The sequence below is a fragment of the Procambarus clarkii genome, chromosome 21 (genome assembly GCF_040958095.1).
Source record: "Procambarus clarkii isolate CNS0578487 chromosome 21, FALCON_Pclarkii_2.0, whole genome shotgun sequence".
Lineage (NCBI taxonomy): Eukaryota > Metazoa > Arthropoda > Malacostraca > Decapoda > Cambaridae > Procambarus > Procambarus clarkii.
This window is the reverse complement of record NC_091170.1, coordinates 27970343-27988181: the sequence shown is the minus strand read 5'-3', so window position 1 is coordinate 27988181 and position 17839 is coordinate 27970343. Positions and strand designations below refer to the sequence as shown.

Genomic DNA, 17839 nt, shown 5'->3' with positions numbered 1-17839 from the left:
TATAAAACTATTATCTAACCTTATGAGAGGACCAAATAACCACCTCATCTGTGATACAGACATCACGTGGACTTTACTAATACGAAAATATCTTGCCAACATGATTCACAAAATAGCTTTGAAGGTGCCATTAATGTGGTATTCATTTTCTTTCATGGAACCTTTATAGCTCAGTGTGCCATCATGATGTTATTGAAGTTTTTAATGCACTTAAAAAAAATAGGACTTTCCTTCACTTTCAGTAATAGTAGTTGTAGTAGGAACAGTAGTAGTAGTAGTAGTAGTAGTAGTAGTAGTAGTAGTAGTAGTAGTAGTAGTAGTAGAGGTAGTAGTAGTAGTAGCAGTAGTTGCAGTGGTTAAAGCCCTGGCAGCAGAAACACCTGCTGTATTGGTGATAAGAAGTTTGGAGAAAGGTTGCAAGGACTCGAGCTCTTTACATTTTACGAGCGCCAGACTTTTCACTTACGATAAGACATCGTGTAATAGGAGTGGGAAGCCTTGTGACACAGCCTGAGTGGGTCGTGCGTGTGGGTAGGCACACAAGGGGAATGGTGCGAGCCTTTGCCAGAGCCTCAGAGTGGAAAAATGAGGGAATTGTAGAGAACGGTTGACTGACGACGTCGGGAATCGAGCCGGGAATACAGAGCCTTTTGATATAGAGTGTGGAATAGAGAGTTTAGAGTAGAGAGATGGTAATTCAGAAAGACTTATGGTGTCTTGCCATGGTGGGGTCTTCTTTAATTGTGTAATGGTGAACACTTTGTAGCTGTACTTTAAACTCCAATACAATCTGCACTGTCATTTACTAAATATATACCTACCACACCTACCCCTAGTGATAACGCTATGTTCTTGGATACTCAGCAAAACCAGTACTTTTTGCTATCACTCATTTATCAAAAATAAATACAAAAATATTAAGAACAAAAGTCATTTAGGAATAATATCGCGTCCGCAAAGTTATCAATGCTCATTATTGCACACGGGCACCACCTCGTCTCCAGGCTTGCCTCTGGGCGGCGTAGAATAACAAGTTCGCTGGCGAGTGCTACAAGCCCAGCCTGCAAGAAACATATAATAGTGTTGGCCATTATTGCCAGGAAAATAGCCAGTGCATTAGGTCGAAGAGCAACTCGCAATGTTAAGTGCAACAGTTGGCTATCGTTTGTCTCCACCGTCACTGTCGATACTCCTATTACATGTGTCTGGAAGGAAATCCATGAAATTGCTGGCAAATGCACACTGAACAAAGACTTCCCATTCCTCCCGATTCATTCCATCTATGAAATTGGTCATTTGTTGGTGTCCCAAGACATTTGTGAAAGCGCTTAGTGCTCATGTCTCTCATATAATCACTGTTATCCACATGTCACCTACCTTTCAATGTAGAAAACATACCGGTGATTTGAAGAACTTTTATTTGCATCCATGCCCAAGTTTAATTTCCCAACGAACCTTCTAAATTATAACTTTTCAGGAACAGTCTCTAGTGAATCGTATTTTGTGATGTAACAGATCTTTTCTTCTGATTTTTCATATTATATAAGTACATTGTTGTTACCTGGGACTTTAATAGTTTTAAAGCGCCGACTTCTGATATGTGCCTGAAAAATTCAATGACAAATTTAAATAATAACGATTTATAATTGAACTTTATAGTATATTGGGAGTAAATTGTGTTTTAAATGTGTTTGTAATGTTAATAGGTGGTATGTGGATACCCTGCTATATAATTGCAATATTGCATAGTGTCATATTGGAAATACCGTATTGCAAGGTATTCTCTCCTCTTTCCCTCTCTTTCGTCCTTTCTCTTCCTGTCTTTCAGAAATGACAATAACACGCAAACTCTCTTAAACAAAATTAAAGCCTTCATATCCAATACACTAAATGCACCGAGAGTTAGAATGTGTGAAGCCTCGCCATCCATCCTATCCGACTGCTGAACTGAATCTCAAATTAAACCGCAGGCCACTCAGCTCACTTGAGGATTTCTGCCAATTCCGAGCGAAGGGCATCGCTGCCTCGCCGTACTGGCGCAGGAGAAAGAAACGGGGTAACACAACGCCTTTAAATAATCATTTTTATAATTGCACCAAGTTTAAGCAGGTTGAGAGACGCGTAGATATATAGCGTTCTCCTATAACTCCTTCTCAGCGAGGCGTTATAAATCCTGGTTAATTTAGAAATTAAATATTAAGATATAATGGGCCTTTGAGGCAAACAATGGTGAAATGATTTTAATTCTACAATTGATTGCAATGCACTCACATGGAGACACGCACACGTACGCATATGCAAGCACAGGTCTACATGCGCATGCTCATACACATGTAAATACACACATAAAATGAGAAGAGTGATGGGAGAGAACCTCATACCCTGGAAACGGATCTGATTACATTCTCGTGGTTTTCCGAATAATGGCGGTTAAAATTTAACCAATGCAAAATAAACTTATATAAGGATTTAAGCCAGAGAAAAGAGATGTAGAGCATTATGGGGTAAAGTGGAGACACATTCATGCATCAGTAAAGGAGAAAGATCTAACTGTATACATTAACTTCAAATTTAAGTCCACAATATCAGAATAGCGTCAGAAAGGGTATTCTTCAGAAACTTGGACAGAAAGAGCCTTCAGGCCTTGTGGACGTCTTCTCTGAGACCTGCTCTTGAGTTTGCAGCCACGACATGGAAAGTTAATTAAGCGGGTGACATTGCCATCATTGATGCCAGGAGAGAAATATATATACACATGACTCGAGTGTTATTTTGGAAGGATTCACCTTTATATTTGACTGTATGGCTGTCTGTCTTTCTGTCAGCCTGCTCTGAATATCCCCTCAGTCGCTCCGTCGGACCCCTCTGAATGTCTGAATGTCTCTCAATCTTTCTGACAGATCGCTCTCAGTATTTCTCAGTCGGTCTATCACAGAGTCATACTCACAATTACTCCCTCCTCCCACCACCAGCTTTCACGGGTCTCTGGCCAGTGCCTATTCCAGTGTGGCACTGTGCCAGAGCCTTCCTCTGTACTCCATCTTTAAGAGATGCTATTCAACTTCGGACACATGAGAGCGATCTTTTCGTGAGTGTCATCGCTCGTTCATCTTGCTGACGCTCTTTGAACAGTTAGAAGCATTATAATGGACGAAAGCTAAATGCAAACACATGGGGATAGCACTGAAGGTCTCTAGAGTTAGTGCTGAATAAATAGTCACGAGGAACTCTTCTATTACTATAGAGTTTTATTAACGCTCATGCACAGTCATAGAGCTCCCTTCACTGCTTATATGATTGAATGAATTAATGAATAAACTATTAGGAGAAAGAGTCAAGTCATTACAACTATATAGCACTAAGAAGGGATCAGGATAAGGATTTGGGACGGGACGGAAGGGGAAAGGGGAGACCCTTCTGGTGTTAAATATGTAAAGCCGTAGCCCTTATTAGCAGGAAATATCTCCTTACATTATCAATCATGACTGAAGGCAAGGTAACATTTGGAAAGGATATGCGTACAAGTAGCTGGGATTGGTTGGAGGGAAGGAATGGTGCCCAATCCCTTGGACCGTCGGGGATCGAACGCCGACCTGCAAGAAACGAGGCCTCCGCTGTATTGGCGATCCAAGTGGATGGACATGACTCAAACGAAGCAATATTTTGACCAACGTGATTTCCATCGCAGAAGCATACAATGGAAAATTGTTTAATGTTCTTGAAATTGTTGTTATATATTCTCAATGTAACTATTATTTTAATTATTTTGTTGTTAATTAATATATATAATAAATATATATATTCTTTTGTAGGTCATCGCCCCTTTTTTTTCTCTCTGCTCTCCCCCCCCCCCCTGGTAACTCTCTCTACCCCAGCAGACACTCCGACGTGTCGCAACACCAAGATGACCTACCACGGAGCGGCCAGGTACGAGCAGGTCAACATCCCGTGTGACCTCGACGCCTACCCAACACCTCTGTCCTTCCGCTGGACCTTCAACAACAGCGGCGAGAGCGTCGATATTTCCCCGGTAAGGCGTTGTTTGTTTATACTCCGTGTTCTCTCACATGTTTATAGGTTTGGAGTAATTCGTTGGTCTAGCAATGTCCTTTCCTCCTTAGGAAGCTGGGTTGGTAATTTTGGCGTTGACACCGTGTCTAGGTAAGTTCTGTATTCACTTTCTTCATGTATGTCGTGTTTTTATCTTTCCCTCGGTCTAGGAAGTCGTGGTCTCATCTTCACCCACTCCAAGTAAGTCATGTATTCATCTTCACCTCTTTCAAGTAGGTCGCCGCCCCCAAATTCGCCTTATGCAGGTAAGTCGTGTCCCCTTCTTCACCTTCCCCTGGTAAATCACGTAAGACTTCCCCTACACCTTCCTCAGCTAGTATCTTTCTTTTCAAGTACCCAATTAGCAGTCGAAGTTGTGCTTTCATTTTCTTTATTTAGAATGTTACGTTTGTTAAAGTTATAATAACATATATATTATAATAATATAATAACATTAAAGTTATAATTTACATCGACGAAATAAAATATAACAATCGTGGAATTTTAGTAAAAATGTGTCAGTATTTTCTGATATTAAACATATTGAAATCGTATCTCTAAATGTTTATTTTAGAATTGGAAATGTTTATTGGAAAATATTATGTTTGTGTGTTCCCCTGCGAGTAGACATGATTAATAAACATATGTAATTAAGAAGATAATGATACAGATATCAACATAGAATTAAGAAATTCAGTGAAAATAATTCTAAAGAAATTTGTTGATAAGTAATGAGACAGTTTGAAGATGGTCATTAGGACATTTCTCCTTGGAATGTCGAGTGTGTGTATATACTATTTGTATTGACTATGTTTTTAATGCAGGATCGAGCTGTTAGCTCTTGGACCCCGCCTTTCTTGCCGCCAATTGTCTACTGTAATCACTCGTGATGGATTTCTCTGTCATATGTACACATACAATTATTAAGGCAGTTCGCTTTAACAACATAAGTTGGTACTTCATTCCATTTTCCCACAACGCGTACGCTAAAAGAAAACTTTCAACATCTCTTTGTTGAAAGATACTTCATCATCTGTTTCTCATCCTTCCACCAATATCTTCGTGTTTTAGTGTGTTCTTTGCAAAGATTTCCTCTGCTTCCAATCTGTCATTCCACGTAAGCATTTGTTATATCTGTATCATATCTCCCCTCTCCCTCCTCTTTTCTAGCAACGTGAGGTCAGATTCTTGCAATCTTTCATTATGCCCCCCATCCCTAGCAATTCTGGGACGAGCCTCGTTGCGAACGACTGAACCTTTACGAGTTTTTTGTTCGTGTTACTGTGGGCTCTACGCTGGGTCCGCATGCTCTACGACTGATTTCACGTGGGCGGTGTACAGAGACCAAAATGCTCCCTTACTAAGTTTCCTAAATGACGATTTGACTTTTGCTATTGTAGATTAGGCTACATATGTTATTCTATATATATATATATATATATATATATATATATATATATATATATATATATATATATATATATATATATATATATATATATATATATATATATATATATATATATATATATATGCGAGTGGAATTATGCTTGGTGTTATGTTTACTACCAGGTCTGTTTTTCTAGTCGTTAGAGGAAGGTAGCTTCCCTTCATTTTGTACCCTCCATCTGGTCTGTCTCCTGTTCCCATTTCCATCATCTTAAACTTATTGATGGAGAAATTCAGAAGCCATTTCTCGGATCAAACCTGTAAATTAAGTCATCTTGGAATATCTTAAAATTTTCACTCGTCTTAAATGTTCTCATTACTTTTACAATATCTGCAAACATCGACTTATAGGGTTTCACTACAGTGATTATGTCATTAATAACATAACTGAGAAATAGTATGGGTTCCAGTACTGATCCATCAAGTACTCAGCTTGTTTCTCTACGGCTGTTCAACTTCTTCCTACCCCCTCTTTCGTCCTTCCTCGCTTTGACTCTCTGACTCCCGTCTGTTAAATACTTTCGTACCACGTCAGTCGTGTTCCACCTGCCTCTCAAGTTTGTGTGGAGTGGAAATGTTTCAAGGCTATTTTTTTTTGCCGGTCAACAAAGAAGCGATCTGCCAACCTTCTGGGTCCTGCTTTATTATCTTTACTTAAAAATGAAGCTCCAGTTGGTTCGTTAGGCATAATCCCTTTCCCTGAAGCCATGTTGGTGCTTGTTTACATATCTGATCCTCTTTGATCCTGTATGTGTGTGTGTGTGTGTGTTTGTGTGTGTGTGTGTGTGTGTGGGAGTGTGTGTGTGTGTATGTGTGTGTGTGTGTGTGTGTGTGTGTGTGTGTGTGTGTGTGTGTGTGTGTGTGTGTGTGTGTGTGTGTAGGTGTATTTATTATCTGCATTTAGTAATTGTGCCTGCAAAATCGAGCACAGATCTCTAGGACCCTGCTTCTGTAACCGCCAGTTGTCTAATTCATTGACTCGTGATCTATTTTTTTCTATTATAGAGATAACTGTTATAAATATATTAACTCTTTAATAACAGAGTTAATAATAACTATAATTATTACGAATTCCAACGTCTTAACACCTCTCTGCTTTTAAGAATCATACATATACCCATACAAATGTATCAGGTTGCACAAGGCGAAATTAGTTATAGATAAGACGAATATATGGGAAGATATATATTTGTGAATTTCGGGTGATAATCTAGTCGGAATTGCGACGGGTAATGTCCTCACTGAATGGCAGACATTTCTCCCCCATCAGGGCAGGAACAGGTTCAAGGTCCCCAAATGTATGCGTGTGACCTGATTGGCACAGTTTTTGTATCAGCCCGCTATTTGGAGCGTGAAAAGGGGTCATATGGATGCAGAGGGGGATCTGTGAGGCAGCTCTTCGGCCTAGGGAGGGTCACTGTATTCTGAGAGCTTGCTGAATACAGACGTACACTGTAAGGGCGTCCTTTATTTGGCGAAGTTCAATGTTGTGTGATGAAGTTAGATCTAGTAGAAATCTCAGGGCACTTTTCATACATAGACACCCGAAGTAGCATGTTCGAGCGAAGATTTTGTTTTGCATTTCCAAGATTTAGTGACATTCCAGTGGCAGATTTTGCATGATGAATCTAGACATATCTAAAGGAATGACAGTTGTTGAAGGACTATTTCTGTCTATATTCAGGCTGTAAAGAACTTCAGAGAAGAAAGGTGAAGGACTGTTATACTCATCAGCAAGAATGAGGCTCTCAAGTAACATTTGAAGGACAGTTCCAAACAAGTGAGAATTGGCAATGAACGGTAAGGAGTGAATTGGTAAAATAGTGCAGTTTAAACACTCCAGTGACAAAGTATTGACGATAATTTGAGTGTCAACCCATATTTAAGGCCTTTGAATTGGTCCAGTGAAGTGAGAAACGAGAGTTGGAGCCTGGCAATTTAGTTACGGTCACGATTAACCTACAGCGAAGGTAGGAGTTAAGTCTACCTGCATAAACATTTGATTATGGATGTCGCCACCGTGTTAGCCGTGCAGACTGTGGATGCAGAGACTGTAGTGCCTCCGTACATGGTAGCAGTAGGATCGCAGCAGCGTTTCTAGACCAGTGCGAGGGGTCAGAGGTAACGAGGGAAACCTCTAGTGCCAAGAGGTTACAGAGTTGTTGGAGTGCCAGGAATATCTCGCACAGGACACCAACAGTGTGACGCGGTGTTTGAAGTAAGGGGCAAGATACGTTTGCTGCCTAGAAGGGCTCGCCTGATGGTTGTCATAGCAACGCCTTTTACATATGGAGTAGGTGATGTCCTGACCTTCCCTCCCCCCTCCCCCCCCCCCCCACCACCCCACACACACATACACAAAATCTCCCGTGTGTTATTTGAGGAATACGACGGCGATGATAATGAGTTTGTACGTTGCTGTGAAAATTATTATTATTATTCTACCAGAAGGACTTAAAGAATTTGTAATTGTCTTACATCTTGGGCTTTATCTAATATGCAAGTGTTTTTATTCAGCGTGTCTCTGTACGGTGATGTCAAGGGCTAGTTTCATGTGATGTTTAGGGGCACCTGATTGCAGATGACAGGTTAAACGCCTCATGAGCTTGGACGTCATACGTATGTATTTAGCTTGAAGGTTACATCCTTCATGGGGGCAGGTGTACGTGTATATACCACGTTCAAATCCTGCAAGGAGTTGACTGTAGGCTTCGGGCTGTTTTTAATCAGGAGGTCATTGGTCTTCTTTGTTTTATAGTATATGATAATATCTATGTTTTGGTTAGGCGTTGTGTTTTTTACTTCTTTATGGAATAATGAATAGTGCAGTGCACTACTTAAGGAACATATCTTTGTTTACTCCAATGACTCAACCTCCCCCACCATTCTTCTCACTATGTAAACATGCGAAGCTGAATACGCGTGTGTTGCAGGCCCACATCCTGGTGGAGGGGTGGCGGTCCACAGTCAGCTACACCCCCAACACCGAGCTGGACTACGGCACCCTACTCTGCTGGGGCATCAACTCGGTCGGCCTGCAGCGACACCCCTGTGTCTTCCACGTCTTCCCTGCTGGTGAGTGACAGTGTCTTCTCCTTATCCTGCTGGCTAGTGACAGTTTCCTCGCCTTTATCCTGCTGGTGAGTGACAGTTTCCTCTCCTTTATCCTGCTGGTGAGAGACAGTTTCCTCTCCTTTATCCTGCTGGGTAGTGACAGTTTCCTCGCCTTTATCCTGCTGGGTAGTGACAGTTTCCTCGCCTTTATCCTGCTGGGTAGTGACAGTTTCCTCGCCTTTATCCTGCTGGTGAGTGACAGTTTCCTCGCCTTTATCCTGTTGGTGAGTGACAGTTTCCTCTCCTTTATCCTGCTGGTGAGTGACAGTTTCCTCGCCTTTATCCTGCTGGTGAGTGACAGTTTCCTTGCCTTTATCCTGATAATGAGTGACAGTTTCCTCTCCATTATCCTGCTGGTGAGGGACAGTTTCCTCTCTCTTATCCTTCTGGTGAGTGACAGCTGCCTTTCCCTTATCCCGCTGGTGAGTGACAACTCCTTGGTCTTCAACCTCCTGCTGGTGTGGGGACACTTTATTGTATTTAATAGGGAAAGTGTGTACTTATTCCTCTTTGACATCTCTTCAGTGGGTGAGTATTGTGTGTTTGAACCTCTTTACTGTGAAAGAGGCTCTTGTTGTCGGATCCTCTTCTGTTGCTCTTGTTAGAACATATGCTTCCAGTCCTCTTGTCATTCTCATCAAAGAGAATACGTTTATTCATGCTTGCCAGTGAGGAAGTACCCTTTGTCATCTGCTTCTCGTTTGTGATTGTATGCTGTGTGTGTGTGTGTGTGTGTGTGTGTGTGTGCGTGTGTGTGTGTGTGTGTGTGTGTGTGTGTGTGTGTGTGTGTGTGTGTGTGTGTGTGTGTATGTGTATTTACCTAGTTACGCTTGCGCGGGATGAGATTCGACTCTAAGGACCCGTCTCTCAATATCCAATCAACTGGTGTGTAGGCTCATGAGACTATTGGGTTCTATCATGTCTGCCTTTAAATTTGTGTATGGAGTCTGCCTCCACCACATCACTTCGTTGTGCATTCCATTTGTTAACTACTCTGGCAACGAGAAAAATGTCTTAATAATGTCTCTGTGGCTCAGTTTTCACTTATGTCCCCTTGTGCGAGTAATACCCATGCTAAATAATAACTTTGTCTATCCTATCAACTCTCCTGAGAATTTCCTATTTGGTAATCATGTCCTCCTTAACTCTACTATCTTCCAGCGATATGATATTTAATTCCTGTAGCCTTTGCTTTTGGGAGACCTGACAGCTGAGTGGACAGCGCTTCGGATTCCTAGTCCTGAAGTGCCTTTCCAACAACTGGCTTGTGCACAGTGCGGCTTCCAGTGAAGCGCCTGCTTTCATAGCTGCTTCTTGCAATGCAGACATAACCTCTGGGGTTCATTTAAAGCATTTTAGAAAATGATGGTTGCCTTGGCAACAGCCTTTTTTACAATATCCTGTTTCCTGAGGGATTATTGTCTCACTCTGAGTTCGAATGGGGCTTTTCTTTAGGCTTTTTATCTCCTCCTTTACCTTCCTGAGTTCTCTCTGAAGGCGTTTTTATTGGTTCTTTCGTTCTTCTAACTCTTTACTGAATTCGCCTCATAAAAGGTTAATCATATCCTTAATAGTTTCTCCTCCATTCCTCCCTTCCTTTCCTCTATGTGTTGTTGCCTCTCAACCTTGCTTCTTCCCTGTTCTAGTCTTGTAGACTTGAAATAAGAAAGACAATAAGAGAGAGAGAGAGAGAGAGAGAGAGAGAGAGAGAGAGAGAGAGAGAGAGAGAGAGAGAGAGAGAGAGAGAGAGAGAGAGAGAGAGAGCGATAGAGAGATATTGAAATACGTTTATTGAGGTATAAATACACACAAAGGGATGGGATAGCTCAAGTTATTCTCACCCCGCTCACGACAACGTATTCATATATATATATATATATATATATATATATATATATATATATATATATATATATATATATATATATATATGGACACATCACAAACGATCTACACATTACTGAACATTATATCTAAACATATACATTTCTTCCTTTACACATGCAGTATGATACCAATCGTATACACAAATAATTTCATAACTAAGGACACTGACATATATAACAGTAAAGTGACTACAATAGAGGGCTAGAGAGAGTGGGTAAGAGAAGGGAGGGAGAGGAAGGGAAGACGAGGGGAGAGGAAGGGAGGACGAGGGGAGAGGAAGGGAGGACGAGGGGAGAGGAAGGAAGGGAGGGCTAGGGGAGAGGAAGGGAGGGCGAGGGGAGAGGAAGATAGGGCGAGGGGAGAGGAAGGGAGGCCGAGGGGAGAGGAGAGAGGAAGCGAAATTCACACTCAGGTGCTAATTGCTGTTCGTATTTCAAGCAAGGGGAATCAAATGAGTCATATGTATTTTTATGAGTAAGTGAATGAATGAGTGTGTGAACGTGCACCTGAGTTAAGTGGGTGTGCGAGTGAGTGGGCGAATGAGTGTGTAGGTGAATCGTTGTGTGTGTGTGTGTGATTGAGTGAGGGGTGGGTGTGATTTAGGTGGGTGTGTATGGCAGGGGGATTGAAGTAGAGAGTGGGGTGAGAGGGATACAGCGGACGGTGATTAACAGAGACGGTGGGGGAGGCTGAATGAGAGTGGTTTGTTGGTTTCTAGAGAATTGAGGCATATACCATGCATGTTTCTTTTACTATGAAGCGAGCTTTCAGTTGTTGTTTTTTAACTTAAATTTTTTCAGTCTTTTTGTCTATCCATAAGTTTGGAGCTCAATCGTTTGTGGTTAACCCCACGCAACACTGCATAATGAGTTGTGATTGAATGGAAAGTGTCATAGGGTGGTCGGGATCACCTCAAATGCCCCCCTTGAAGGGAAGTCGGCCCCTATTTCTCCATCACGAAGTTAGTGGCTGTGAAATATGCCACATAAACACCACTGGGTTTAACATTCGTATAAGTATTAGTGTTTTTAGATACTGATGTGCAAAACAAATGTTTAGATAATAGATTTTCTTTTTGGGTACATCCTTTGCTTACAGTGATGTAGTTAGTGTGTAATGAAAATGGTTGTAGTGTTGAGGGGGGATATGTTGAGAGTATGTGTGGATGGAGATGGGGGTAGGTGCGTATAAATATAGATGGGTATCGTGTGAAGTGTTCACAGCGTTTTGTGAAAATGGTTACAGTGATGTGACGAGACAGAGGAGGTATGTGAAAAGCGTGAGCGTGCGTATGGGAAGATTGGGAGAATGTATGTATAGTTGGAGAATGGCCTTATCCTCATCCCTTTCACCTGATCGCACCCGAAAATATTAGGAGAACTAATTCCCTGGTAACATGATAGACGTGAGATAGCTAGATATCTATCACGAGTTTGCATATACGTAGAAACTGCGGACTCATGGACCAATAGGCCTCCTGCAGTTTCACGCATTCGTGTGTTTCTATTGGAGTCACCTAATCAGGTGCGTTTCTTACCCTTCCAATACACCAGGTCACCCGGACCCCGTTCACAACTGCTCGATGTACAACTTGAGTGTGACTGTGGTGAACCTCCGATGCGTTGCTGGCTTCGACGGCGGCATACCTCAGACCTTCATACTGGAGCTGTACGAAGTAGGGGCGGACCACCCTCTCGTCAATGTCTCAAGTTCGGTGAGTGAGCCAGAGCATCAAGCCTCTCTAATCTTACCTTTAAGGGAATTAGAAAAAAGGTATAGTGAGTAGATGATATTTATCTTAGATGGGGGAAGGATAGGAGTTGGAATAAGGAGTGTGTAATAAGATGGTTACAATTTCTTTGATGATGATGGAGTTAAGGAGAGAAAGGTACTTAAGATCAGATAAAGAATGATTTACATCTCTTTTTTCGCTTCAGTTTCTTTTTGAAAGGGGAATTATATTGGATATTTGGGGGTATTTTTTTAAATTGAGAGGGACTACCCCTGAACTTTATGGTCAGTTTCTTGGATCTTATGTTGGATACCAAAGGGTGTATATAAGGGCTTAAGTACGAAAAGCTGTATACGTTTGGCTCTAATGTTGAGCATCCCAGGGACTTAAATTCGATATTGTGGATCCTTTTGTTGAACATCCAGTACAATATACGGTGTCAAAGAATACGTAATTAAGGTGTGAAAGGCGCCACACTTACTATGTCAAAAACCCTCTAGTACCGGTGCCAAAGACACTCTAGTACCAGTGCCAAAGACCCTCTAGTACCAGTGCCAAAGACCCTCTAGTACCAGTGCCAAAGACACTCTAGTACCAGTGCCAAAGACCCTCTAGCACCAGTGCCAAAGACCCTCTAGCACCAGTGCCAAAGACCCTCTAGCACCAGTGCCAAAGACCCTCTAGTACCAGTGCCAAAGACACTCTAGTACCAGTGCCAAAGACCCTCTAGTACCAGTGCCAAAGACCCTCTAGTACCAGTGCCAAAGACCCTCTAGTACCAGTGCCAAAGACACTCTAGTACCAGTGCCAAAGACCCTCTAGCACCAGTGCCAAAGACCCTCTAGTACCAGTGCCAAAGACCCTCTAGTACCAGTGCCAAAGACACTCAAGTACCAGTGCCAAAGACCCTCTAGCACCAGTGCCAAAGACCCTCTAGCACCAGTGCCAAAGACCCTCTAGCACCAGTGCCAAAGACCCTCAAGTACCAGTGCCAAAGACACTCTAGTACCAGTGCCAAAGACCCTCTAGTACCAGTGCCAAAGACCCTCTAGTACCAGTGCCAAAGACCCTCTAGCACCAGTGCCAAAGACCCTCTAGCACCAGTGCCAAAGACCCTCTAGCACCAGTGCCAAAGACCATCTAGTACCGGTGCCAAAGACCCTCTAGTACCAGTGCCAAAGACCCTCTAGCTACAACGTCGTAATTCACTGGAAGAACACACCGTGTACAGCTGAACACAGTGTACAGAACGTAACATGTATTCCCAAATAGCAACTAAATCTGCTTGAAAATCAGGGTTTCACTGCTCCTGTGATGCACGCCGAGTTACCTTGTGTTCGGGACCCTTGAGTCGCGCAGCAAAGCAGAAGTAACCTTTATGTACCCTACGTATTACCATACATCCACACGCTTCAACACAAAAGAGATTTTGCATATCAAACAATCAGCTTCTCTGCAAGTCCTCCCTTGCAGAATTAACTACCAAGCGAGAGGTGCGGTATATACGCCATCCGGATTGAGGTTAGTTTTCATCATAGGAGCAATTTGAAGGCTCTTGTCACTTGTAATACGTCAAATTACGAAACAAATTCTCGCTACCGGGAGGTGAGCAGAAACATACTGTTACTTCAGCATTTAAAAGAATCGGCCAATGTTTAGTGTCGCCTGCAGACAGCCAGTGTTGAGTGACTCCCTTCAGACAGCTAATGTTTAGTGCCTCCTTGCAGGCAGCCAATGTTTAGTGTCCTCCCCTGCAGGCAGCCAGTGTTGAGTGCCTCCCTCCAGAGAGCTAATGTTTAGTGTCCCCCCTGCAGGCAGCCAGTGTTTAGTGCCTCCCTGCAGGCAGCCAATGTTTAGTGTCCCCTCTAGGCAGCAAGTGTTTAGTGCCTCCCTGCAGGCAGCAAGTGATTACTTCGTGTTCCCAGGCAGCTACACGCTGGGTTTAGAGGGTCAACAAGGGAAGGAAATTCACTGGGCAAGAGGAGGCACTATAGTTAACGGCTTTGTTGCTCTCTGAATACATGTGTATACATATATATATATATATATATATATATATATATATATATATATATATATATATATATATATATATATATATATATATATATATATATATATATGTATGTGTGTGTGTGTGTGTGTGTGTGTGTGTGTGTGTGTGTGTGTGTGTGTGTGTGTGTAAGCGTATCGAGTGGTGCGTGTGGGGGGGAGGGGGTCTTGGGGCCAGGAGGGGGTGTAGGACACTTGTCAGGGAAGAGTCATGTGCACATTATTAATCTTCTAAGATATATTGTAATGTCTTTCGTATCATGAGCATAGTATGCAGGTCACTCTAATGTGAATGAATAGATTTTATATTTCAAAAAGATTGAGTTGAGAGAAATATAATATCGAGGAAGTTAAACCCAAAATTTTAACTTTTTCTTATTTTGTCTTTTCATTTGCTTTCTCTTTTTTCTCTTCTATTTCTTTTCTCGTTTCTTTGAATACCAATTTCTTATTCCACCTTTTTATTGCATCCCGGTCTCCTACTCTATATTTCCCACTCTCTGTCTCCCTCTCTCTGTGTCTCCCACTCTCTCTGTCTCCCACTCTCTCTGTCTCCCACTCTGCCTCTCCGGTTCTCCACGCTGGCGTGTGGACTCCCAGGTGCCCATGTTCTCTGTGGGAGGGCTGCCCGGGGGCCTGACCCTCACCGCTCGCGTCTACTCCTTCAATTCCAAGGGCAACGCCGACGTTCTCACCTTCCAGGTCTACACCATCAAGGACCAGGACCAAGCCGAGAAACGCATCGGTAAGATCAGTTAGTACGGTTTCGGAATGATGACAATGAGTAATTGCTTATTATCTTTGTTTTCATGCATCCTTGTTATGTTATACATCACTACAGTTACCTGTGTTACTCTAGTATTACTCGCGTATTTTTTACTTCGCTTAATTATTTAATCTCTCTCTCTCTCTCTCTCTCTCTCTCTCTCTCTCTCTCTCTCTCTCTCTCTCTCTCTCTCTCTCTCTCTCTCTCTCTCTCTCTCTCTCTCTCTCTCTCTCCCCCTCTCTCTCTCTCTCTCTCTCTCTCTCTCTCTCTCTCTCTCTCTCTCTCTCTCTCTCTCTCTCTCTCTCTCTCTCTCTCTCTCTCTCTCTTTCTCTCTCTCTCTCTCTCAAGCACAAGCCAGTTTCAACGTCTCCTCTCCACCTCTCAATGAAATATGGTTTCCTTCCCCTACTTTACATTGGCAAAGTAAACGCGAATGTCAGGTGTGTAATGAATATTCCAGGCCCTACACCTGAAGCAGACGATCGAGCGTATTAAAGGGTGAGGGTGAGTTATGTGACCCACTTGTCTAAGATATGGGTATTTATGTCTCAACTCACCGGAATTGCTGTGTTTATTTTGCCCTAATGTAATGTAACCAGAATTACAGGGGGTTAGGTTGATTTATTTACATATATGTCTAGAACTACATAGACTGTATTGAGCTAGCATAAATAGAATGATAAGGATGATATTGTGTAAACGAAATATAACCAGAATTCTATCGATATCTGTAACCTGAGCTATGAAAAAATGTGACGCAAGAATTATGTCTTTTTTTCGGCAAATTTGTTTTTATTACAATGATTTTTTTTGTATTATGTGTAAGACTGGCAATAAAAGTTATCTTCCAAACTGAAAGTAAGATATAATATCTCTGAATTATATCTACCCCCTTTCGGCCAAAATTACATCAATATACAATGTAAATATTTGTATTTTATAGAATCAGAATTAAATAAGCTGTTCCAGTTACATAAATTAAACAAGAGAGATGTATCACTTCATAGACAAAATCTTACCTGTGAGTAATCTATAAAAATAGAAACGAAATCGAGAATCATAATAATTTGAATGTGTAACTTCTCAGAATCTTCTCAAAACATCACGACACTCTCAGCGCTCGAACCACGGATCGTTAAATCACAGACCCATCCCCTAAATACTGCAGCTCCGACCCAGAGGAAGTCTGGTTAAACTCAGGAGGACAGGTATCCTCAAGGCGATACATATTGCATTACCTTACCTGTTTTCACTCTCCTGATGCACTGCGTCGATGGAATTGGACGGAGAGACTCACCTGAGCGCTTGAGAGATCCCAATGGAATTCATTTGATCATGTTTATTGAAACAGTCAGTCATTGGTGTACTCTGTAGGATTCTTCGCACAAATCTTCCCAACTCTATCGCAGTTTCAGTGGAATAGTCCCCCTGACAGGGAGAAGATCGTATTACTGTTTGTAAAAGTTAGATCTGAAGTTCATAATACTGTTAAATTAACTTTCGTTGCAACCCTCCCTTCTCCTCACCCCCCAACCGTACAGGACTGACAGCGAGACTCGTCCGGCATGAACCACAAGGTTACGCTGAGCGGTTGGTACACAGTCAGTATACACACATACATCAACAATGACAGACAAAGTTGTTACAGTGGGTTTGAAGGTGAAGGTGCTGCTTCAAAAGTCTCCCAGATACAGAGGTCTTACACATTGTTATCACTTCGTCTTAATTGGCTCGAAGAGCTTTGGCTCAAGTAAAAAAATGTGAACTCAAACTCCAAAATGAATTGCACGATAAACAAGTTAGGGAAACTGAGAATCCTAGAGTAGCCAGTCTTCTGAGTGGTGCGAACAACAGAGTAATTTTTACACCTTTTAGTGATACTATAATAATAATATTAATAAAAACAATAACAGTATCATTATTATTATTATTATTATTATTATTATTATTATTATTATTATTATTATTATTATTAATATCGGTATTATTATAATTATTCCCTAAATTAGTTCGCCTCTAAATTAAAATATTGTATAGACTTCTGTTATTAATCTACAGAACGGAAATCAAGTGTCTCATAAGCAATTATTCAATACAACTACAATTGCTGTTTCGCTGCTAACCAGTGTTGTTTAAATTCCCATTCCGGAACTATGCAATGTTGTTGCAGTTCCCATTCTTTAACTAGCAAGTGTTGTTCAAATTTCCGTTCCTCAACTATCCAATGCTGTTCCAGTTCCCGCCTCAACATAACTGGCAGACAATAGCGGAAAGACACATTCGATCGTGTCCATCAGGTTATTTGGAGCCAAATCAAAACTCTCTCGGGCTCTCGTATGCAACCTTGTTTTTCCTGTGGCTGAGTCCAACCCTTTTCCAGTAACGGAAAGAAGAGTGTTTTGCCTCTGGGTTTGTATGAGTGGACTATTGATAGATTTGTGTATGTGTGTGTGTATGTGTGAGTGTGTGTGTGTGTGTGTGTACTCACCTATATGTACTCACCTATATGTGCTTGCAGGATCGAGCATTGCCTCTTGGATCCCGCCTTTCTAGCTATCGGTTGTTTACAGCAATGACTCCTGTCCCATTTCCCTATCATACCTAGTTTTAAAAGTATGAATAGTATTTGCTTCCACAACCTGTTCCCCAAGTGCATTCCATTTTTCTACTACTCTCACGCTAAAAGAAAACTTCCTAACATCTCTGTGACTCATCTGAGTTTCCAGTTTCCACCCATGTCCCCTCGTTCTGTTATTATTACGTGTGAACATTTCATCTATTTCCACTTT

At 41.8% G+C, this 17839-nt stretch overlaps 1 protein-coding gene across 1 annotated transcript in view; it reads left to right on the top strand.

Moving 5' to 3' along the window:
• The window catches only part of LOC123749446 (contactin-3), a 113727-nt gene that overhangs the window by 81776 nt on the left and 14112 nt on the right, over positions 1 to 17839 (top strand). Inside the window, 4 exon segments of the mRNA XM_069328230.1 lie at positions 3879 to 4030; positions 8433 to 8574; positions 12054 to 12214; positions 14885 to 15029. Of these exon segments, the coding sequence (XP_069184331.1) occupies positions 3879 to 4030; positions 8433 to 8574; positions 12054 to 12214; positions 14885 to 15029 (600 nt within the window).